This window comes from Fistularia commersonii, chromosome 2 (assembly GCF_037954325.1).
Source record: "Fistularia commersonii isolate RoL2024-O1a breed Wild chromosome 2, RoL_Fcom_v1.0, whole genome shotgun sequence".
Classification (NCBI taxonomy): Eukaryota; Metazoa; Chordata; class Actinopteri; order Syngnathiformes; family Fistulariidae; genus Fistularia; species Fistularia commersonii.
The window spans coordinates 748,954-772,232 of record NC_141285.1 but is presented as its reverse complement, the minus strand read 5'-3'; the positions used below and the strand labels follow the sequence as shown (position 1 = coordinate 772,232).

General features: G+C 43.9%; 1 protein-coding gene across 1 annotated transcript in view; it reads left to right on the top strand.

Moving 5' to 3' along the window:
• Positions 1–23,030, top strand: part of atp6v1ba (ATPase, H+ transporting, lysosomal, V1 subunit B, member a) — a 33,424-nt gene extending 10,394 nt beyond the window's left edge. Inside the window, exons 2-14 of the mRNA XM_086163628.1 lie at positions 6,395–6,450; positions 6,568–6,666; positions 7,449–7,542; positions 8,151–8,228; positions 8,981–9,120; positions 12,626–12,727; positions 14,290–14,387; positions 14,806–14,929; positions 17,870–18,020; positions 18,573–18,655; positions 19,737–19,841; positions 19,914–20,043; positions 21,994–23,030. Coding sequence (XP_086019754.1) covers positions 6,395–6,450; positions 6,568–6,666; positions 7,449–7,542; positions 8,151–8,228; positions 8,981–9,120; positions 12,626–12,727; positions 14,290–14,387; positions 14,806–14,929; positions 17,870–18,020; positions 18,573–18,655; positions 19,737–19,841; positions 19,914–20,043; positions 21,994–22,136 — 1,403 coding nt within the window. The 3' untranslated portion in view covers positions 22,137–23,030. The remainder of the gene's footprint in view (positions 1–6,394; positions 6,451–6,567; positions 6,667–7,448; positions 7,543–8,150; positions 8,229–8,980; positions 9,121–12,625; positions 12,728–14,289; positions 14,388–14,805; positions 14,930–17,869; positions 18,021–18,572; positions 18,656–19,736; positions 19,842–19,913; positions 20,044–21,993) is intronic.
• The last annotated feature ends 249 nt before the right edge of the window (positions 23,031–23,279 follow it).

Here is a 23,279-nt window from a genome sequence, read left to right as displayed (position 1 = left end):
GAGTGGATTTTATGGCTAAAACTAAGGATACTAATTGTGTCCCCGAAGCCCCTTTAGCTAATAATAGGCATTCCCGAGCTTGTGTTGGTCCTCATGTCTACGAGCATTGCCGGGCTTGACGCGGTGTCAGTTTTCTTTATCGGAGGCGGTAAATGTCGCCTCTGTGTTTACTTCTTTATACCCGGTAACCAATGCGTGGGGATGCCAAGGGAGCGAGCAGAACTTCCTTTCGGTTGGATGCCCATCGACGGCGCGAGCGGACGCAAGGAATGGCTTTACGGCCAACGGTCGCATCTTTGCTCTTTCGTCTCAATCTAGTTTCGAACGCATGTATTACTAGACTTCACCTAAAATAATGACTAAATCTAATCTATCATAACCGGTGTAGCCGATGTAAATGTTAAGGGTTAGCCTGTGCACGAATGTGAACAGGTAAATAACCGTGTAAGGATTTTGTTTTTGTACTTTGGGCAAAAAAGTAACGGATGTTGTTGTTGATGTCAATGGTTCTTTTGGTCTTTGTTGGTTTGCTGTGTTCAAGCAGACTGTGTGGTATCAGTAAAGATCCAATCCGGGCTATGTAACACTATTGATACGGCTCAAACGTACCGCGCAGACACACTTTGCATTATTGGGCTTTGAAAACAATTTGATTGGTCGCGATCATTTTGAGCAAACACCTCGTTTGCAAACTCTTGTCACATCTACGTTCAGAAAACACCACCGACTTGCAGAGCAAACTTTAAACAGAAAGCTCGAATCATCCGAAGGATCGCGCTTCAGGACAATGTATACGAGATGATTTTCCAAACCATATAATAAAGTCTTCATTTATAGGATGTGTTTTTGAAAATCCAAGAGCTATTCTGATTCGCCAGATGCTTAGACACGGGTCTCTCTGAAATTATAGAACAGATACCAACTATCGATGTTTATTTTTATTTCAAATCAAAAAGCGGCAGTTGGAAATAAAACAACAAATAATAATAATACAGCTAAAACGAACGGGTCTGTGTCAAGGTGTGAGAATCCTGCTCCTCCACCGCAGCCGTGGGGAAACACAAGGAGAAGCAGTTCATGAAGCGGCGCCGAGGCGCAGGGCAAAGCAAAGGGCACGGCTCTGCCCCGCAACAGAACATCACAACAGGCCCATAGTCTTAGGAGGCCGGCCCAATTTGGCAAAGCGTCTCCCTGGCTGTCATGCTAACCTTTTCAGAGATTCAACAGATCGGTGATTGTGTTTATTTTGCGGCGGGGGGAGTCGCGGGGTGCACGAGAGGTGTAAAAACAAGCATTTACTAATCTACGGACCACCGCTGCTATTATAATTTATAGTCTGTCAGTGATAGTGAACATGCATGTCTATTAGTCAGTTTATTAGTTTTTTTTCTATCAATGAAAAGAGGATTATTGGAATTAAAATGCAATGTCTCCATCGGGCATTTAATCAATGTTGGCTCATGGATTACATTGGCCTTTTCATTTCGTGCTTCATTATTTTAAAAGTGGAAATTAGTCCCGGGAATACGAGTGAAATTCTCATTCTTTTTGCTGCGTCGAGCTGAAACATGGCACTCAGAAATACTTTGTGTCATTCCATCTTTGATACAATGGCGGAGATTAGCCACAGCTGCGCGTTTGACTCGTAATGCTTCGTGAAATTCTGTTTGACGTAAATCAATTTCGATTTTTCAACTACGGAGCCGTGAGTATTTCGCCTCATTAAGACTCATTATTTTGACTCATCAAAGTGCTATCAAGCTCTCCCCTCGGTGCATTCGATTAGCAGGCTGAAATTGTTTTGTGCAAAAGTTGAAAATGAGCGTTGCACGACTAAAGATTGACTTAAGATGAATTCCATTGCATTTTGTCCTTACGTTTACGCCCCGTCTTTGTGAAAATACCTGCTAGGCGTCGCGTCATCGAGCGAACTGGTCTAAACGCCATTAGGTGGACCCCCCTCCTCTTTTTATTTCTCACCCATTCAACTTTAGCTGGCATGTCATCACACGAGGCCTGAACGTAATCCCGTTCTGCCAGTCCTGAGCATATTGTGCAGGCATTCAGCCATCATCTCTGCCATGACACCTCTCTCAGCAGCTGCGAGAAGGACCGATCTCGCACGGAAACCGACAATCCCTCTCGTCCGTTAGGACGGTCATGTATGCGCTTCGTGCTGCTGCACGAGTGACCTCCTGGCTGGATCTCCACGGGTCCTGGTTGGATAAAGGTTCAAATAAATAAACAATGACTACAATGGTTAATTTTAGGTCAGCCTCTGCTTGTGTAGTCTGAGAGCACGGCTTTGCTAACTTAGCGATATCGAGGACTTTCGGTCTTCTCTGTACGCTCACACCGCGTCGGTTTTGTCAAAATTCCCGTTTTGGAAGCTTAAAAGAACATGACGTGCGCTCTTCTGCACAGCCATAGGTTTTTGCTGCATTTACCGCAGGTGTCTGCACAATGCTAATTGTGCAACCATAGCGGGTGTGTTTATGAAAAACATCTCCAATTGCTTTAATCGTTTCCAACTTTTGGCGTTCGCAACCAAACAAGTCGGACGAAGTTATGGAGAATGCCCGATTTTCAAATTGCGGGTGTCTGTCCATTTCATTTGCCTAATTTCTTTTGTTGAAAGACCAAATGATCATTTTATGTTCACAAAAGGTGTTTTTGTGTGTGTTCCCTGGCGGTGTTGGCGCAACATACAGCTTGATGGCCCCCGTGAATGAGAGAAGGCGCCGTTCTTCAAATTTCTTAATCTTCAGCCCCCCTCTTCCCGCTGCCGTCTCCACCATTAAGATGCTGGAGACTTATGGATTTCTAAGAGGTTCCTGTAATTATGAAGCCCAATTTTCCCCCACATCATTATTATCACCCTTCAGTAAATAGCCATATGTATCTCTTTTGAGACCTTCTGACAATTTGTAGGCTAAGTGTAGCTATTATCTCCTTTTTATAAACATGGCAAACATGGGCAATCTGCCATTTGGAGGAAGAAAGGAGCGGCCATTAAAATAAGCATAATGTTGTGAAAATTTGATGGAATTTTCATAAAAGCATGTTTTTTTTTTTTATATTTTTTGTTGTAACAGGCATGTTTGGACACGGAGAGGTGGTGCTGGTGGTGGTGTGTTTTCTCTAGTTTTGACTAGAAGGAGTTTTTGGAGCAAGGCTGAAGCCATTAAGACATTATATGCTCTTACTTGTGTGTAGGAAAAGGATGCTCATTGCTTAAGTAATATATACCCATCCATCGCCTGCCAGACCAAACTATATTTTTGTAATGTGAATATTTTCTTTCCCTGTGATTTGACATTGATATTTATATATGTATCACAAAACCTCTTCCAGGTATAACAAATTACATTTACAGTATGCACCGCAGATGTGTGCTCGTCCCCTCAAACGCCTTCCATCGGCTTTAACTTGCATTAGTGGAAGAAATGGAAGGTTAGTTCTCATTGTTTTCTAGATCTTTTCTTGTTTATTAGAAAGTCATTTTTAGGATTCTTCTTGCTGATTTCAAATACTACGTATTGGGATCTTACCCAAAGAAATGTCTCATGATATTGGAAGTGGAGAATCGTGGAGGAAAAAAAAAAAAATCATTTTTTTTCTTCTCTTTTTTGATTGCCGATCTTTTTGTACCACAAAATCAATATTCCCCAAATCACGATTGTTGATTTATAATGAAGTAAATAAGAGTGTGATTCCGCGGCAAGTGGAAATACAAAATTTGTAAGGGTTTTTCTCTTTGGACATAATGCGTCATCAAAACAAACGTTCATTCCTTCCTCGCCGAGAATGTGAAACTGAAAGTATAAGGGAGAAACCCTACTGAGAGCACATTTTAGACTCCAGAATAAAACCCAGCGCACAGTGGTGAGGAAAACATAATGCATCCTGCAGCTCAAGGTCCACGCAAAAAAAAAAAATATAAAAATGACTTCTGGATACAAATGCGTGGTATTTGGTACAAATAGGATTATCACTCAAAACCACTGTTTAATTAGGTTCAGTAGTTTGAGGATCTTCTACTGTTCAAAGGCAGAATCTCTGAGAAGTTTATTACATCTTTGTGTGCCTGACAAAGTTTACGTTTTTTTTTTTCTTTTGTCGTGAATGAACTAGTTGCTCCTTCGCTTGATGTTTTCCGAAGTCCGCTGACTTGTGTCGCCTTTTGCAAAGTTCCTGCTTTAGATGCTGCAGGAAGCACGGGAGCTTTTGTCTATGCTTGTGTTTTAGCCAATAATCTGCTAATTTTCTATAACTGTTTGCTGATTTATTTTGTGAATTAGCAAATTATTCCATTATTCCGTTATTATTATGGTAGCTATTTCCCGCACCATGATCCTTGTATTAATGTAAACGATCCAATGACGAAACACAACTCTGAATATTAAAATAGCCTTCAGTAGAATAACAAGGCAACATCCAGCCCTGTGATTGGCTAAGAGCTCTTGTATGCTTGTTGTTGTTTTTTTTGTTTTAAAATTTAACTTACGGTATTGTGTGGAAGATTTGGATTGTCTGAATGTTAAATAAGTTTAGCGTTATTTCTCAGATGCCCCATGTTAAGTAGCCTATCGGAGACGAGTGTGCGAATGACAACGTTACAACAGCACGGCAGTATTTTCCATTTTCCCATTGATCCATCCTGATGGGTTCGCTCCCTCCGTAAACACATCTCTCCTACCCCACCCACACCCCTGGAGGACGTCTGGCAGAATAAGAGAAATTTGCATGAGAACTTGAGTGAAGCGGCGGCATTGAGGCTGTTTAGACTCTTAATTTGATATAGGGACTGAATATTCCCTTTTTTAATTTTATAAATATATATATCTTTTTGGTTGCCGTTTGTCATTTCATCATCACACTTGAGCCATCTTTTCTCTCTCAACAGTCTCTTCTCCGCCCTTCCACCTCCTTTTACTCCCAACACACACACACACACACACACAGCCTGTCTGGCTAATAGAGGGTGAAATGCAGGTGTGTGTGTGTGTGTGGGAAATGGCTGCAATACTGTAGCACATTGGCAGGTTATTTTGTTGGCCCCTGCCTAATTAGTGGCATAGTGGATGCACCCCGCTAGGCTTTAGTGCTTTATGTTCGTACCAGTCTGCTCTAATTTCCTTGCACCTTTGATATCAGCCCAGAGATTGACGGTTTGCACATAAAGACCACGAGAGAAGACCGGAGCGGAAACAATGGCGCCACCTTCAGTTGCCCACCCCCTACAGTCTCGCATCTTTACAAAAATCCATCTCCCAGGTTTGCAGATGTGCAGACGGGAGTTTGGGGAGGGGGGAGGGGGTTTCTCCGGCTCCCTTGTAAATACTATGTAAATTGTCTTTTATGTCAGCGGGCCAGACTTTACTGCCTCATTCATAGAAAGCGACGGAAAAGGTTGACAGCTCTTGGTTGTTTTTTTTTTTTTTCCCCTCCTTTCACTGTTTCAGCAGTAATTGGATATTATGATTGGCATCCTGAAAAGTTGCCCGGAATTTCATTATCATACCCGGATCATTGATATTTCAACGGAAATGCCAGGTTATTTCGCTGGAGCGGTAGAAGTTATTCAGATGTACCTTCGGCCCCTCGCTTGATCCGAACCGGCCGCTTCTTTTCCCGGGTGTTATCTTGCGAGCGATCGCTCCGATACCACGCGTCCTTCGCTATCGTCATAAGCTCAAGCACCGTTCATGCCGTGCATAACAAGTCGGATCGTTCGCTCGTTCGCTCGCCATTCAAGTTTGTTCCATCCGGAGGGTGATGGGGGGGGAAAAAATAGCTCTGCCCAGCTATAGTGAGAATTCATCTGTTATCTGTTATTCCGCAAAGAGGTGGCAGCAATTTTGTTTTTGGATGGCGAAACTGAATTTCAAGTGAATGCGCGCACTAGAATTCATTGGAAGCGTTTTATTTGGTTGTTTTCTTTGTTAATGCTTCCCCAGCCGGCCCGGTCTAATGTCTAAGAAGGCCGCGGGCTACTGCCACTTACCTTCATCAGTGATGACCCCTCATGTAGCCGTCTATTATTCAGAGGCTCAGCGCAAACCTTGGGCCTGCGTAATTCTCCCGGCCTTGCGTAAACAAGTGAATTTCATGCATTTCTTTTGTGACATTTGCCTGCCTTTGACATTTGGCTTTGGAAGTCCATGAAAGCTGCTTAAATGTCCCAGGGAAAGGTCAGCTTGTGATTATTAACAGTGTCCGCTGGTAGGAAGTATACTTAGTACCATGCTGATAGGTAGCTTTCAACCGCTGTCGGAAATGGAAATATTGTCGGTGCCGGCTCTGCCATTTGACTCTCCAGAAGGAGGAAAGAGGGAAAGGACAAAAAAAAAAAAAAAAGAAAACATAACTATGCAGCTGTCTTGTCTTTCAGCGTACTCTACCGTGTCAGGTGTAAATGGACCCCTGGTAATTCTGGATAATGTGAAGGTGAGGCAGCCGCATGTTCTCTTTACCTTGAAATTGTCTTCGCATTAAAGCTGAGATTAAATTCGACTTTGGCCGAGGACAGTGTTTGACGCCGGCGCCGCTATCCAACCGGTTTAGTTCCCCAGATACGCCGAGATCGTGCACCTGACCCTTCCCGATGGCACCAAGAGGAGCGGCCAGGTCCTCGAGGTGATCGGAAGCAAGGCCGTGGTTCAGGTGAGGAAGAAGAGCCCGTGACGGGGGCGGACGCTTCTTCAGCCTCTCTATCTCACCTTCTAATGTGTTTATTTTTGGGGTTTGCGGGATTTCAAGAAGTCTTTTCTCGGGGAAAAGTAAGCGCTTGTAAAGCGAAGCTCCGGACAAACTGGTGTTTCTTCTTAAAACTTGCTCATTTGCAATTGGAAAAAGGTAAACACAACGAAAACATCAACCCTGCCACTCTCAGCGTGCAGTATTCTATTTCATTTATTATATTTCATATTCACTGTTCATCTGCTATTTCTAGAACCATACCCTGCACAGTTTTTCTTTTTTCCCACTTCTATTTTGTATTGTGCTGTATGTATATGTTGTACACAGTCAGTTTATTTAAGATAAGAACAACTTTATTTATCCCGAAGGAAATTGTTTCACGCAAAAACATAACAATAATAGTAGGAAGGAGGGAGAATTAGAAATACAATAAAATATAAATTGTCAAGGTTAAGGCTATCAAGTGTTTTAAGGTCTTAAGTACAAAGATTTGAAGATTCCCTGCGGAAAGACCTCCTGAGGCGTTCAGTGGAGCTCCTTGGTGGTATCAATCTACGACTGAAACTTATTTGTATCTGTATCCCTTATTTGCATGTTTTTCTTCCACGTAACGCTGCTTTGACAGTATAATTCCCCCGTCGCCGGATCGATAAAGTCCGTCTCATCTTCACCGCAGCCTGGCAGTCGATGGTAATTTCCAAAGGGCCTTTGCACTGACGCTGGTTGGGTTTGTGCTCCGTGTCCAGGTGTTTGAGGGAACGTCTGGCATCGATGCCAAAAAGACGGCCTGCGAGTTCACGGGCGACATCCTGCGGACGCCGGTGTCGGAGGACATGCTGGGTACGATCATCTCCGTCGTCTCGCGGTAGCGGGCGCCGCCGAGCCGTCTGACGGGCTGACATATGGGTCGGATTTACTTTCCCCATTCATCCTTTTGTCTCGGTGACACCGTCTTTTGTCGGCAGGAATTTCCCTCCGACGGGCTTTATTTCATGTACGCTTTTAATCCGGTCATCAATAGCTAAGTACCAGTGAATCAAACCTTAAGTCTCCAATTTTCCGAGTATTCTCAAACATCTCAATTAATGCAATTATCTCAGTAAAGCACAAGGTTGCACATATTTGAAAAGCTATAAAAAGTAAACCTCTCTTTGTCTTTTGAAGTATCATTAATCACGTCCATGAATTTCTAATTACTTGTACTTGCTACTCGTGGATTAGATGAGAGCCTTCGGAGCTCCTCTTATCCGTTTCGAGTCTGATGTAAAACAGAAAAGATCAGATGCGGTTGGAAGCGTCATCTAATTAATGCCTTTAAATTTGGGTGTTTCCGTTCTGAGCGCGATCCTTTTTCCATTTAGCGACAAATTCAGACGATTTTCACGACCTCACATTTAGCGAACGGCCGACTTTTTCGGTGAAATGACACAATGTGCTTTGTCTCCCAGGGCGCGTGTTCAACGGCTCGGGGAAACCCATCGACCGCGGACCCAGTGTTCTGGCCGAGGACTACCTGGACATCATGGGTACCCCCTTTACACACTCTCGCTGTGTTAAGCTCATCGTACAAATCGCAGGATATTCGATGAGATGTGCCGGCACATTGAGCGATTTCTAAAATCAATTAAACAGCGGTTGCACAGAGGTATTCAGATGTTAAGTCGACCTATCGGTGCCGACCGTACGGTCTGAGAACTGCACGCCCCGCCGTCACCGCACGATTTTATGAAAAACAAGGCGGATGCCGACTCGCCGTCATGACTCCCAAGAGTCCTCGGTCTTCTGAACGGATGGGAGTCCAATGCTTGTTCTTCTCAAAGGGTATTTGCAGATGATGAAGGCAGTGGCGGTTCTTCTCAGAATGCCTGTCCAGTGAAAACCGTGCGTGTGGGTTGGTTTTAATGAAATAAAAGCACGAAGGTTCTTTCAGCATTTTTAAGACAAGTACTTTTAAAAAAAAAAAAGGAAATGCCTCTGAACTTCAAAAGTTCATAAATAAGATGAGCCGACGCCATTTAGAATCGTAAAATTGACTCAAGGTCGACCCCGTTAAAATTCAAATGACACACTTCATATTGATACATTTTACTTTTTTCATATTTAAACTGAACTTTCCTGATAATAAATGTACATTTTCTGCAGCCCCTTCGGGCGTTTTACTGCTTCCGGGATAAACACCCAGAGGCTCTGATTTTGCTGAGTGTCAAATGATTATAAATAAGGAGTGTTTCCGTGGAGCTCTTGGGCAATCAAGGTTTTTCCAAACGTTGTCTCCCAGGGCAGCCCATCAATCCCCAGTGCCGCATCTACCCTGAGGAGATGATCCAGACCGGCATCTCCGCCATCGACGGCATGAACAGCATCGCCCGAGGACAGAAGATCCCCATCTTCTCCGCCGCCGGGCTGCCCCACAACGAGGTGATGGAAGTTACAAGAAAGTTCAAGAAACGACCCTCAAATGAGGGGGGAAAAAAAAAAAGAAACCTGAGGATTCTGCAGGGGGATATTGTTGACAGTAAAGCAAATCAGAAGGGAAAGAATTTCTTTAGAAGGAAAAGATCACGTACCGATCGATGCCTTTCATTTTGTTGTGAAGGTGTTTGCGTTGGTGAGACAACAGAAATGTTAGTTTTATGGATTACGCCTTTCAGCCGTTGTTTCTCCCCCTCTTCGACATCCGAGGTTTTTTTTTGTTTTTTTTTTATTTCCCGGTCGCTGTCAACGACTGATTCCATTGTCCTACGTAACCGCTCGACGCGAGTCACGCATGTGAATATCTTGACATTTATTAAGGCCTTCAAGGTAAAAACTTAATAAACGCTCCGGTTATTGTCTGGCGAGCTCGTCGGTGGCGGCCGCGTTTGAAACGCGGCAGGACAAAATGTAATTTCATTCCTACTTGTGGAGTGGGTACTTAGGCCAGTTCCGTAAGCAAGGCATTGTGACTTTGCGCCAATCAGTAAGCTGTGGCTCTTTGCCCCTGGTTGTGTGAGTCTTTGTGACGGTCGGCCATGCAGGCGCACACCTTTTGTCGCGGGAGAATAGAAATCCAACTAATATCATATTATGGAAAAGAATGAGCCGTTATTTCAGGCATGGTGCAGGTCTTTGTTGCCCGTGACAGTGGTGTCTAAAGAACAAGTTTTTTCAGTAACAAGTCAATGCCAAAATTCTGAAAAGGTAACAATTCCTCTGAAATAAGGGCTGGAGATACTGCACAACAAAAAGTGGAACGGCAAAGTGCGCGGGCGCAACAACGGATCTGTTTGCTTGGTATTCTGGGAGCGTCTGTGTGGCACAAGTTCAGTACGACGGACAAAAATAATGTAAATAAGATGAGTTACTTTGGTCGTAGAGTAATATCAAACAATTTTCAGCCACTCGCCCTACTAAACGAGCTAACGTGCTCACGGGAGGACATTACATTTTGGATTTAATTTTGCTGTTCCCGAACTCGGGTGTCTTTTTTTGTGCCCGATTTTTAGCCGCTCATGACGCCCATTTGTATCTAAGCAATGCTGGATCAATACCCTTAATGTTATGTACCTGAAACCGTCAGTCCAAATCAGGAAGCAGCTGCTAATGGGTGCTGGGACTTTTTTTTTTTTTTAATGTAGCAGACAAGTGTTAATGTTTTGCTTGGACTGCGATTGAAAGCAGATTTGCAGCTGCAGCAACCTTTCCAGCGCCACCCTGGATATTGTTGTGTTGAAAATCAGTGACGGATAATCTTTTGATTTTGGGTTCCATATGTCACCTCATTACTCATTTATTAAGAAAAAAAAACCATTTGAACACAAATCCTGTCATTTTGACCACAATCTTGTAAAATGGACAATATATGGTAGTTTGAAAATAACCTTTGCTCAGTTGCTATTGGGTTAAGCATTCATTTTGGGTGCCATTATTTGGGGGGGTCATCAATTATTTTTACATTTCTGGTCTTGTCTTGGAATGAAAACAAACCAAATATTTGACCTGATTGGATTTGCGATGTGTGCTTTTTGGCTTGTCGCTCTTTTCTCACGGTTAAGTAATGTGTCCGCCACACCCAGATCTGCGCCTGCGCGACTCCACCCCCGTCTCACTCCGTGTTATAAAGAACCAGCCTATACGTCGACGTCCAAGAAATGCTTGGTTATATCAGTTCGGGGAAAGAATGTTTACCCGCCGACTTATCCCGCTTACCTGATACTAAACGGAAATGTCATCGCATCAGTTTCTTCAATCACTTCCTGCGTAATGAGCATAAATACAGCTGCCAGCCGCCATCCCGTCGCTGCTGTGAAAACGCCTGATCAAAAGGATCCCACTGCAGAATCGGCCAAACAAAAACGGCCGCGCGCCGCCCTCCTAATGATGACCCACTTGTCGTGCCATCGGGATTGTGTGAAAACTTGGATGGTTATTTCATTAAGCACATGTCACGGGGGTCATCCATGCGGCGCTTTCCTCTATGGGCCAGGTGCCTCGTCGCGGGGTGCACCCAGGGGTCAGGCCAGATCAGCGCCCACCGGCTATTACATTAAGTGAGAAGCGTGAAATTCCACGCTCATTCTGCAAAAGTCATGGTGTCAGGAGGTTCGCCCCCTCGCTTTTCCCGACTCTGCACCAGCGCTCTCCAATTACTTGACTTGCGTTATTAAGAAAAACAAAAACAAAATAAACAAAAACAGCCAATACAGGGGATATTATTATCATCTGCTAAGGTCAGCTTTTTTTTTTTGCCTGTTTTTTTATATATATATATGTGTGTATATATATATATATATGTATATATATATACACTGCTCAAAAAAATAAAGGGAACACTTGAACAACACAATGTAACTCCAAGTCAATCCCACTTGTGTGAAATCATAGTGTCCACTCAGGAAGCGACACAGATTCATTTTGACTCGCTTTAAGGACATTACATCAAAGTTGGATCAGCCTGGAGTTTGTTTTTACACTTTAATTTGGAGTGTGATTCCTAATCCAGACCTCCATGGGTTGATACAATTGATTTCCATCGATCATTTTTGTGTGATTTTGTTGTCAGCACATTCAACTGTGTAAAGAGCAAAGTATTTCATAAGAATGTTTCATTCATTTAGATCTAGGATGTGTTTTTTAAGTGTTCCCTTTATTTTTTTGAGCAGTATATGTATATATATATATCACAACATATCTCTGACATTTTTACTCACCTTCAACTTCACTTCCCCTAAAAGACGAATGAAGGAAAATGCATTTAAGCTATTCAGGTCCTTAGCAACGGCCTACGATGATGCTACCTTATGCTAAGCTCTGTGGCTCCTGTATTTCAGAAAATAGAGTGTAACTTTAGCATTTATACATGTCTGCAACACAAATCGACGCTACAGCTGTGGTTGTCGTTTGACTCGTCGATATGCCCAGTGCTTTCGATGCACGGAGCATCTCAAAGAGTCAAGTCATACATGTACATATATTTAAAATGGCGGCGATCTGCAGCGAGTTTGTCGGACGGTCTACGTGTTCTCGGGCTGGATGGCGAGTCCCTCCGCTTTGCCACGGCCGCTGTTACATGGCTGGAACGCAACAAGATGCCAGGAAATAGGCAAAAAGGAGCAGGGCTGGAAATACACGAAGCATCTTATTTATCACAAAAGCATAAAGTGGAAGAGGAACCAATAAGCAGGAACATAGAATAAATCAGGTATGATGCTGGCGTGTTCAGCCCCGACTTTATGTATTTTTATTTTGCAATGTTTTGTTTTTTTCCTCTTGTTTAAGGTTCATCCCTGTTAAACTGTAGCTCCAATACGAGTCTTTTCAAAACTGCTTATTGTTTTCAGAAACCTTTCTCCGCTTTAAACTGATTTTCAGAAGTCCGACAAATATGCAAACAGATGTTGTGTATTTACATTTTTTTGTGTGTGTGTGTGTGTGTGTGTCCCAGATCGCAGCTCAAATCTGCCGGCAGGCCGGCCTGGTGCAGAAGTCCAAGGATGTGATTGACTACAGTGCTGAAAACTTCGCCATTGTCTTTGCCGCCATGGGGGTAAGCGAGGAAACCGCAGCAGTCGCTTGCGCCACAAACCTTTTTTTTTTTTTTTTTTTTTTCCTTTTTATCCACTTCACATCTGTGACACTAATCCCCCTCTTAACCCCGATGTGACACTCGGCTCCTCCCTTCAGCCCCGCTTTCCGTCTTTTGTTCACCAGGTGATTTAACCTTTAAGTCGCTCTTGTTACTTCTGCACCTCTGAGCAGATCCTGCCGCCACATAGGCAGGTTACTAATTCAACAGGCCCTTAACACTGTCAGCCCGCCGGTATCAAATTCTCTCCTCTCCCCGCTGCAGTGCCCCAATTGTGACGGGTTGACCTCTGCCGAGCGCATACATGCACACACACATTTGCTTCACCGGCTAAACGTTACCCCTCCCTTCCTCCCTCCCCCACTTCTCGTGATTCATATCCCACTTGGTCCGGGTCTCGCAGGAACATTTCCAGCGCACGTCAAACACGGATAAAAAATACAGCTTTGTAAACTGATTTAAAATCATTTGGATGGACGCCGTAAATCAAACCGTATGAACTGTTGTAATTAAATTAGCTTTTTTTTTTTTCCCACCCTCATTATTAAATGAGATGAGATGAGAACAACTTTATTTATCCCGAAGGAAATTGTTGTGCCAGAGTTTCAAGTAAAAACATAACAGTAATAGATAATGATAGAAAGGAGGAAGAATAAGAAATACAATGAAATATAAATTGTCTTAACTGTTAACGACAAAGATTTGAAGATTCCCTGCGGTTGAGGGAAGAGGAATTAAAAAGTCTGATAGCCGGACTGCAGAAATCCGACTTCACTTCTAGCACTGTGTCTCGCTCAGAACGCATTTAAGAAGAAAAGTTGCCAGATGGTATTTTTATGATTTTTGAGATGTTCTCTCAGTACAATGCAAGTGAAAAAAACAGCGTTTTCACATGTTGTTTGACTTATAATAGTTGCATCTGTCTCTCTGTTTCACATGGAAATTTAACACTGGGGACATTATAAGTGAAAATGTCCAAATCCACACATTTTCATCAATTTCTCTCCTCAAGAGGTGAAGAATAGAGGTTGATCCGGTCAACGTCTGGCTCAAAGATGCATGGAAATTTGACGACGCAGATGCGGCTAAACTCCTGTAACAGCCGACATCCATGTAATGTCCTAGCGTCACTTTTTACACTGCAATTAGCTTTGTCTGTGAAATTAACCTGCATTATATTTGAAAATGATGGAAAAGAGGCAGTTCTTGAGCTTTCAAATGTTGTTGCCATTCCTTTTTTTTTGGTTGACCCTGAAGTTTCAAGGTAATCCACGGGTCTGAATCAGTGCAGTGACTCGCCATCGCTTTGCAGATGCAAACCTTGAACACGCCAGAGATATTAAGTCATAAAGACTCATTTGCAGACTGTTTTTTCCTGCTTCTTTTTATTTACATTTGACTAATTGATGAATAAAATGATCACCGCTCCGTCTTACCTTTCCATTTAATGCCTGGGCTAGGTTTTGTAAATTCATGCAAACACGTCCCCCTCACAAAGCGTTACTTGTGTTCTTGGTCCTTAGGTCAACATGGAAACCGCTCGCTTCTTCAAGTCTGATTTCGAAGAGAACGGCTCCATGGACAACGTCTGCCTTTTCCTGAACCTGGCCAATGATCCGACGTGAGCTGGTTTCCAATGGATCATCTTTAACATAAAATGTTTATCCTCCGTGTACACATTCACATCTGAATAGGGCACACAAGGCTCTGCGTGTTTTCACGCTGGGGTCGGTCGTCGCTCTGCCATGTTAGTAAGGGAATTAAACTGGTACCGAGCTGACCGAGAGACGTCGTAATCTTAATTTTCTCATTATAATCTTAAAATCCTTTTGATTGTACTCACCAGGCACTGCTCACTTGATGAAACCCTCACCAGAACTACATCTGATCTTGAGACGCCTTCAATAGTGTGTGACATGTTTACTCAGTCGTCGCCCTTTTTCAGACGAGGATAAATAATCTGGCTTTGCTTCGAGAACTCCTGGTTTGGCTTATAAGTGCACTCATGGACTTTTTTTTTTTTTTGTGTGACCGATTAGCATTGAACGCATCATCACGCCTCGCCTGGCGCTCACCACCGCTGAGTACCTGGCCTACCAGTGTGAGAAACACGTCCTGGTCATCCTGACTGATATGAGCTCCTACGCTGAGGCTCTGAGAGAGGTAACACACTCCCACCTCTTGCTTCCAACAGAACAAAACTTCATTCCCACTCCTGAAAACACTCCGTTAATGTCAAAAGTTAATATTTAATATTTTCAACAACCGCCGTCCAAGTGCTATCTGCTGACGGCACATATTACCACCACTTTTGTCAGCCTTTTTTTTTTATCTTGTACTTTTCAACAATCACTTTAATGAGATTTTTTTTAAATCTATAAACGAACAGATTTGATCTTCTTTCCTTTTCAGAGTGAAGCAGGTCAAGCCAGCTGTATCATATGTTTTTGTCTTTTTTTTTGCCATCGCGGTAGAGCTGCAAGGACTAGTCAACTAGTCAACGGCAACGCGTGTTGATCCCGTGGCGTGCAGAGTCACGCCAAACGCTGGTTTTCACCGCAGCACACCGAAATAGCTCAACTCATATTTCACAAATCTTGGACAAATCTAGTGCCGATCAAACTGTCCCATAGGATTTGGGATTGTTTCTTACATGACACGGCTGTTAAATATCTATTTTATCCCTGATTGAACACATGAGTTCTTCATTGTTTGTTTACCAAACCCTGTTCTGCACCCAAGGGGTTGTGCACAACATGCACATTTGTGTCAGGGAAAGAGAAACATCTTGCTATATTTGCAACAAATCGGCGTGGTCATTAGTTGCAGCCCTACGTCAGGGAAAGATTTCAAAGATATCCTAAACAGCATCGTTTTACTGCTCAGTCATCCCGAGCGGCGGCGGCCCGAAGGTCTCGTATCAACGACTCGGGACATCCTGATAGGATTATGTAAATAATCTGAAATATTTAGCGTGATTTCTTTTTTTTTAATTCTTCTTTGCTCCATTCAGCCTCCCAATCCCCGCCTCGCCCACGGCATCCGTCTCGACGTTTTATTTCACGTATGCGCGCCGTCGCGGCAAGGCCGCCCCGAGATGCATTCTATACACGGCGTGCGTGCAGCCTGTATGATGGAGCCGGTAGCTTGAAGCACCAAAGGCAAGCGTGTCAACAACCCGCGGATGCAAATACTCGGCAGCATTAACACAAAGCTGATAGCCTCACTAAAGTCTTGTGCAGCTCGTTGAAAGGGAAGATAATGTGTCCTTCATTCTTGTAGGAAATACCTGAAACTAATTATTGAGCGCTCGGCTTTACGAGGAAATGGCCCCCGTCACTCCCACCCATTGCCCTCCTTTTCTGCTTGTTGTGAGGAGTCAGCCCGCGAGACTCACTCCTTTTGTGTTGCCCTAGTAATCCTTTTTATGTTGTGCAGTTTGCTTTCTCAATATTCTGTCAGTCCAATGTATGGGATTTCTTTTTTTTTTTAATGGTGCTTATGTGTTTCCCCTCCTCGCGTTTACTAGCCGCGACCTTGGCCCGCGTACTCCGTGTCGATTGTCAGCGATGACTCTCGCTTGATTGGTATTTCAGCCCCGTACAAAGAGGCGGGGAGGACGGCAACATTTAACTTCTGTTCCCATTCACGCATGCAAAGGTTGAGTTCTGCATTGAATCCGCGGTTCACGAGTGTTTAGTTTGCCCATCAACCTTTGAATCGGGGAACCAATGGGGTGAATTTATTTTCCTCTTTGCCCTGTATTCACTTGACTTAAAAGAAAAAAAGGGTGGGGAATAATTTTGGTCCTTTGTGTCGAGGCCTTGAGAAGAGTATTGTAATACTGTCCAACCAGCTGTTTGCCTCTGGAATACCCAAAGAGGCATCATCACTTGACTCCACTCCTTCTCTTTTTTGGAGGGAAATAATAGGCCGTGTAACGCCTGCTAAAGATAAATCAATAACAAATTTAATTCCTTTCTCCCAACTGGCGTTTGTTGTTCAACGCCGGGACCGTGCACATTATTTAGTCAAAGGATGACGCGACCGGTTTAATGCGGACGGCGAGCTGTCTTAGTTGTCGTTAGCGATGTGAACTGTGCATTCAGGATTAATCCGTAAAGTATCCTCCACTCAGCCCAGCTGGGACGGCCGGAAGCAGATTAGAATTTGCAATCTTTGTTCGAGCTCCTTCTTTCCGTGGCATCTCGTCGACCTCGTCCTCTTATTTGCGACTGAACGTCAGATTGTAACGCGACGCTGACCATTACTCCCTAAACCGCTCTGGAATCGATTAACCGATCATCCAAGTCAACCAGCCGGCCTGAGCGTTTGTGTGTCTCTCAGTCCAAAGAACCGATTATTGTTTTCAGTTTCAGCCATTTCAAAATGGTCTCCTATTTAATTACCACTTCCTTCCAGCCCCAGCAGTGACTGAGGAACATGTTATGAATTCCTCCTGGAAACTAGGCAGGAAAATTGGGAAAGGCTCCCGAAACTCAGCCTTTTTCTTCTTTTGTTATTATTTTTCTAACCACCACATTGTAGCAAAATTCAAATGGTAAGGTTGTCGAGTTTAACCAGGGAACTTTTGACAGCCACCTTTTTCCTAAATATATTTCTTAAATATCTGCGGGTACTTTTTGGAGGGCCATGAATGTCTCCCGCTCAGCATAAAAAGGCAGGAGAGGAAACACTGGCACCTGTATTTCAGTGTTTGGTGAAAGCGAAGGACTACAGGAGTTATTTTTCCCGCAACAAACAAAACGGCACATGCAAACTCTGGATGACTAAAACTGTCTGCAGACTTTAATTAAACTCATTTAAAAAAAAAAAAAAATTGAATCCTTTTTTACATTACATCACATTCCAGTCATTTGGCAGACGCTTTTAACCAAAGCGACTTACAAGAAGTGCAATTCAGTCAGCGCAGATCCAAAGTACCAGTAATCAGAAGCGCCCACTCAACCAGATAACCTTTTCTATAGGTTTGCGAAAAATGTAGCACCCGGCGCCGCGAACAGGGCAGTTTTAACAATCTCTGCCGGCCGAAAGAAACATTGAATTTGAACTCGATCTATTCATTGCCACGCATGTGCTCAGGTGTCCGCCGCCAGAGAGGAGGTGCCCGGCCGCCGAGGCTTCCCCGGCTACATGTACACCGACCTGGCCACCATCTACGAGCGCGCCGGCCGCGTGGAGGGCAGGAACGGTTCCATCACCCAGATCCCCATCCTCACCATGCCCAACGACGGTGAGGAAACCCTGATGTCCGCGGCCATTTTCTCATTCATTCATTCATTCATATCCGCACCCCGCAAAGACAAGTCATCGCTGAGGTGATTGCACTCGGTACCAGAAATGGACTGAGGAGACATTTTTGATGCCGGCAGTTGCCATAGCGACATAGATGAAGAGCCCACTCCTATCAGGTTGGAACAGTCGTCCAGCCATTACGGCAACATGGGGATGTGATTGTGGGCTTTTTACTCAACGCGGTTGGCGTTCCTGAGGGCTCTCCGGCTCTTGACTCAGTGGAAAGGTTGTTCGGCTGGATATCACGAGGCAAAAACCAGGCCGTGTGTGTCCGAGGACTGGATTATTTTTAACGCGCGTGTGTGTGTGTGCGTGCGTGCATTAGCGTATCGGACCGTTCCACATAGACTTCTTACTGTCGATGTCATCCGCTCTCACCATAAACTCAAAGAAGGGGAAGAAAACATTGCATTGTCGGAAGGGCGACCTTTCCATCTGGTTTTTGTGGCGTGAATCCGTCTAAATCCGTCCGCGTTATGTCTGTTGACAGATATTACCCACCCCATCCCTGATCTGACTGGGTACATCACAGAAGGACAAGTCTACGTCGACAGGCAGCTGCACAACCGTCAGGTACTCATCAGTCCTCCTTTTCAAATTCTGCAACCTTGACATCTGCAACTTTATGTTCTCTCCACATTGATCCTCTTTTATCGCCAGTTTGACTGGTCAGGTAAACTTTTTTCTGCCTCCTCGTGTCAGCAGAAGTCCATGGCAAGGATCGGTGTAAACGGGGGGCAAAGAAGGATTTCGATAAAGACTACAATAGAGTTTTATTCCCGATAAAAACACTTCCATATGGGTTCATCTCTTTCAAAAACCTACTTCTCATTCACTTACTCGTGTCCCGCCGATTCAGACCGGATCCCGTAAATAAGAAATACATTCGGAGTAAAGTTCTTGGTCAGCAGGTTTCATCTGAATTGAGATGGTCTCCTTTTAATCCACGCTATTCTGTGTTTCCAAGGCTACGGTTCACGGCTGCTGCATCATGTACTTTCCGCATTTCCTCAAACTATTAAAAAAAAGTGTGTCTAAAGGAAAAAAATGATAGATTATATCTGTCCATTTTAAATATCTGGGACTAAATGCCGCTGCTACTGCACGGTTGCAGGTGTGGCGACAGATCCGGAATGGGTTCCGGACCAAATCTGATTTTATTTATCGATTGATTTATTTATTTTCCTAACAAAGCCCTTTCTATGGGAGGCTTAGCTACCTGCTAGATTGTGAAGCTGAAGCACAAAAGGCCGACCCGCGGAGAATCAATAGGTGAAACCACTTGAACGAATGCAGTCTAAGCTGTTTGTACATTAATAAATGGTTAAATCTCATAAAAGCAAAATGCTTGTGCTTTACTCAGAATACTATACACACACACACACACACACATCACACCGAAGTCTTCTGTTTGCCACTCCGGTGGTTTGAAGACCTCAAACTTGTCATACGTGTTCTCGTACAGTTGAACTTGCACAATTTGATCCAAATGATGTGCAATCGCTCCCATCTGAAAGAAGACGAGACCGGCCGCAACTACAAGAAGGCCAATTTCTCTCCACAAATGTGTTTTGATGCAGACCTTCGGCAGTTTACTCAAACCGACCTGCAGCGCGCCGGAGATATCAAGTTGTTTTTTTTCCTCTTCTGGCAGATCTACCCACCCATCAACGTGTTGCCTTCCCTGTCTCGTTTAATGAAGTCCGCCATCGGGGAGGGGATGACCAGGAAGGACCACGCCGACGTCTCCAACCAGCTGGTAAAGCCATCTAAAGGTTAGAGGATTGTTCTGTTCTCCTGATTGTCAGTGACACGGCGGTCTCCCTGGCAGTACGCCTGCTACGCCATCGGCAAGGATGTCCAGGCCATGAAGGCTGTGGTGGGAGAAGAGGCCCTCACCTCGGACGATCTGCTGTACCTCGAGTTCCTACAGAAATTTGAGAAGAACTTCATCGCTCAAGGTAGGAACCGTTCCGTGAATTAGTAGATATGCACGATCACCGAGATGATTAGAACGGACGGTTATTTCTCACTTTTCACTGACGAACAAGGAAACCGGCCAATCAAGCAAGCAGCTTGCACAAATACGACGGCAGCTGCCAAAGCTGGTTTAAGAACACTGAATTAGAGGGAGGGAGAGTAAATGAAACCATCTCGCACATTTGCAAGAAGAAGAAAAGTGGCCCAAATATTTCCGACCCCGACCCCGAGCCATTTGCGTCGAGAACTCGGCTGCGAGAAGCGAGTTCTTACCGTGCTGTTCTATCCTGGTTGTCCCAGCTCTCCAGCGGCGTTGGAGATCTGCCTTCCTTAAAGCCTCGCTGTAGCTTAGCTGTAGCTTTGCATTGTGTTCTTTCTGGTGATGCGGCTGGAAAAAAAGTCCATTTCTGAAATTGGACAATCCTAGGAGGCGTTGTTTGGGGGTTGACTCTTCTGGGTTGGTCCTCGCAGTACCAACAGAGTCCTTCATTTAAGCCATCAGGCGGTAAAATTGTTAAATTCCAGGGACCTTTGACTGAATGACAGATCATCTATGCTACTTCAATTCATCCTTTGTCAACCTTATGGCTCTTGGATTTTTCTTTTTCTTGGATTCTACTCCTACCTCAAACTTTAATGTTTCGTGTCCTCATGTCTCGCTGTAGTACTCGCAAACACTGCATTCGCAGTCATCAATTACTTATTGATCTATTTTACAATCATGCTTAAGTGTTTTTTTTTTTTTTTTTTTCTAGTTCCTCGCACAAGCCCTTATTAACTGTCTCGGAATGATTTGCATCTGGTGTTAAAAACCCGATGATACTGACTGCGCGTCCTACAGAGCAAATCACCACATTCATCAGGGCCATATTGTATCTTTTATCAAAGTGTTTTTCATAAATGCAGCCTTGCAGTCAAATACTGGCAGGGATATCAGCTATTATGCCCGACTCTTATTTCTTAGAAATGCATTTTGTGCCCACACATTGAAATATTGTGTTTAACAGTCACCACCTACAAATCGCCCTGAAAGGGTTTTCAACCCCTCCTCCCCCCCGATTGTACTTGCTAATTTCTAATTAACGTTTGCTCGTCCTCCGTGTGAATAATGACATCTGTTTACTTTGTACGAGGGAGAGAAGACCCCGCCAGGCTTCTCTGACTTGTGTCGTTCTGTTGCGAGACAATAGAAAAGGATTTCTCGGCAGGAATGTTTTCAATCCGTCGTCGTTGAACATGTAAATCCGCGGGCTTTGAATGACTCCGGCTTTCTGCTTCCCGTCACTTGACCCTGCCTGTGTTTTTTCTTTTTTTCTTCTTCTTGCACGGACAGCGTTTCGTCAGCTGGTCCTTCATCTTGTTGTCACGCAGAAACCGTCCACACATTCATTTTAATTTTTGTTAAAAAGACTGCTCTGGGCCTTTTTTAAACATTTCAAAGCACGCGGCAATTTCTTTCAATTGATAGAAATGTAGCTCAGGATTTAACCTTTGCGCTTAAAAGGGTTTTGTTTTTTTGTTTTTTGCTTGATTTTCAGCTGGGAAAAATAGTCTGAACTTCGCCCGTGATTTCCTGTTGTGTGACACCGTGTTCTGTTGTTTGTATGTGTGTGTGTGTGTGTGTGTCATTTGCTCTCTTGCAAACAAACAAATGTCAGATCTCAAACCTAATCAGCCATTTTGAAAAGGTATCCAGGAAGCAGTAGCCGCCTCTTAACCGTGACGCTCATTCACTTCCTCATGAATGAACTAGCAAAATGCTTTTCCTTTTTTTCCCCCAAAAGACTCAACAAACGCAAAATGTGAATGTTAAACACACGAATGAAGCAGGGTTGTAGAAGTGCTCCCTCCGTTGTGTCTGAATGGGTCACGCCAGCGTGAGTGTGTGTGTGTGTGTGTGTGTGTTAACGGCGCTCTGGTGTGTCCGTCAGGCCCGTACGACAACAGGACGGTGTACGAGACTCTGGACATCGGCTGGCAGCTACTGCGAATCTTCCCCAAGGAGATGCTGAAAAGGATTCCCCAGAGCACCCTGGCTGAGTTCTACCCCAGGGAATCCACCGCCCGTCACTGATCCTGTGGGCGGGAAGCTCCGGCCTGCAGAGCCGGCCCGCTCACCTCCTCCATCTCATTCGTATCAGCCGCTCCTCGGTCGGTGTGGAGACCCAAAGTGTACGTTTGTTCTTCTCACAACTTCATCTCCTTCCCTGAATGAGAAACCCCATCCTGCGGTAGATGTACTGTAGTGTTTATGTATCCTCAAGTCTTAATGGAAAGTGTATGTGGTTGTATTTTCTCTCCCCTTGATTGTAAAAAAAAAAACAAAAAAAAAAAAACATATGAACATATCCGTAAAATCATAGTTTATTTATATGGACGTGTTATTGATCTGTCCTCTTTTTCTGTTGATTTTTTTTTTTTTTTTTTTTATATTTCATCGTTACAACGCCCCACTCTTAATTACAGATCCTGGAACTAAAATAAATATCTCGAGATACGGGGGGCTAAATAACTATTCCTGCACTTTACGACTTGATTCAGCTTGATATTTTTTCCTCAGCTAAAGTAAAAGGAAGTAAAAAAGAAACGGAGAGCCTCCTAAACCCTGTAATGTCATGGAAATAGTTGTTTACGTCAGGGTGTCGGCCGACCCGCCCCCTGTACCTGCAGTTAAAAAAGCTTCCGCCGTGGCTTCTTGTCGGCCGGCACTTATCGTGCTTGGAAAACACGACCCTTGGCCGCCCCGGGAAAAGCTAGATTTACTCTTCATCTTATTTCCCCGCAAAGAATATTCTGGATGTTTACATTATTTGCATTTTTTTTTTGTGCATTTTTTGATTTGTGCCGCGAAGAGACAACTATATAGACGGATATGAAATATTACCATCGGTCGACAGAAACCGATTCTTTGTCGTGGAATCATAATGGCGTGTCAGTTTTTTTGTGTCCATGAATAAATTAAATTATATGAGAATCCTTGTCTGTACCACAGTTCTATGCATCTATTCAATGTGTTCTCGTCTTTTCTTTCGCAGGCCAAACGTAATGTTTATTCTCCTCACTGCCAGTCAATTCCCGACGTGATCCCGCTCCTCTGATATAAATTGAACGGTTCATATGTTTATCATCCCTGAAAAGCTGAATGCTGTTCTGTTGCACTTGTTGCCACTATTTTTCTTTATTTTCATTCAACCACCTGAACTGTACATGCGATACA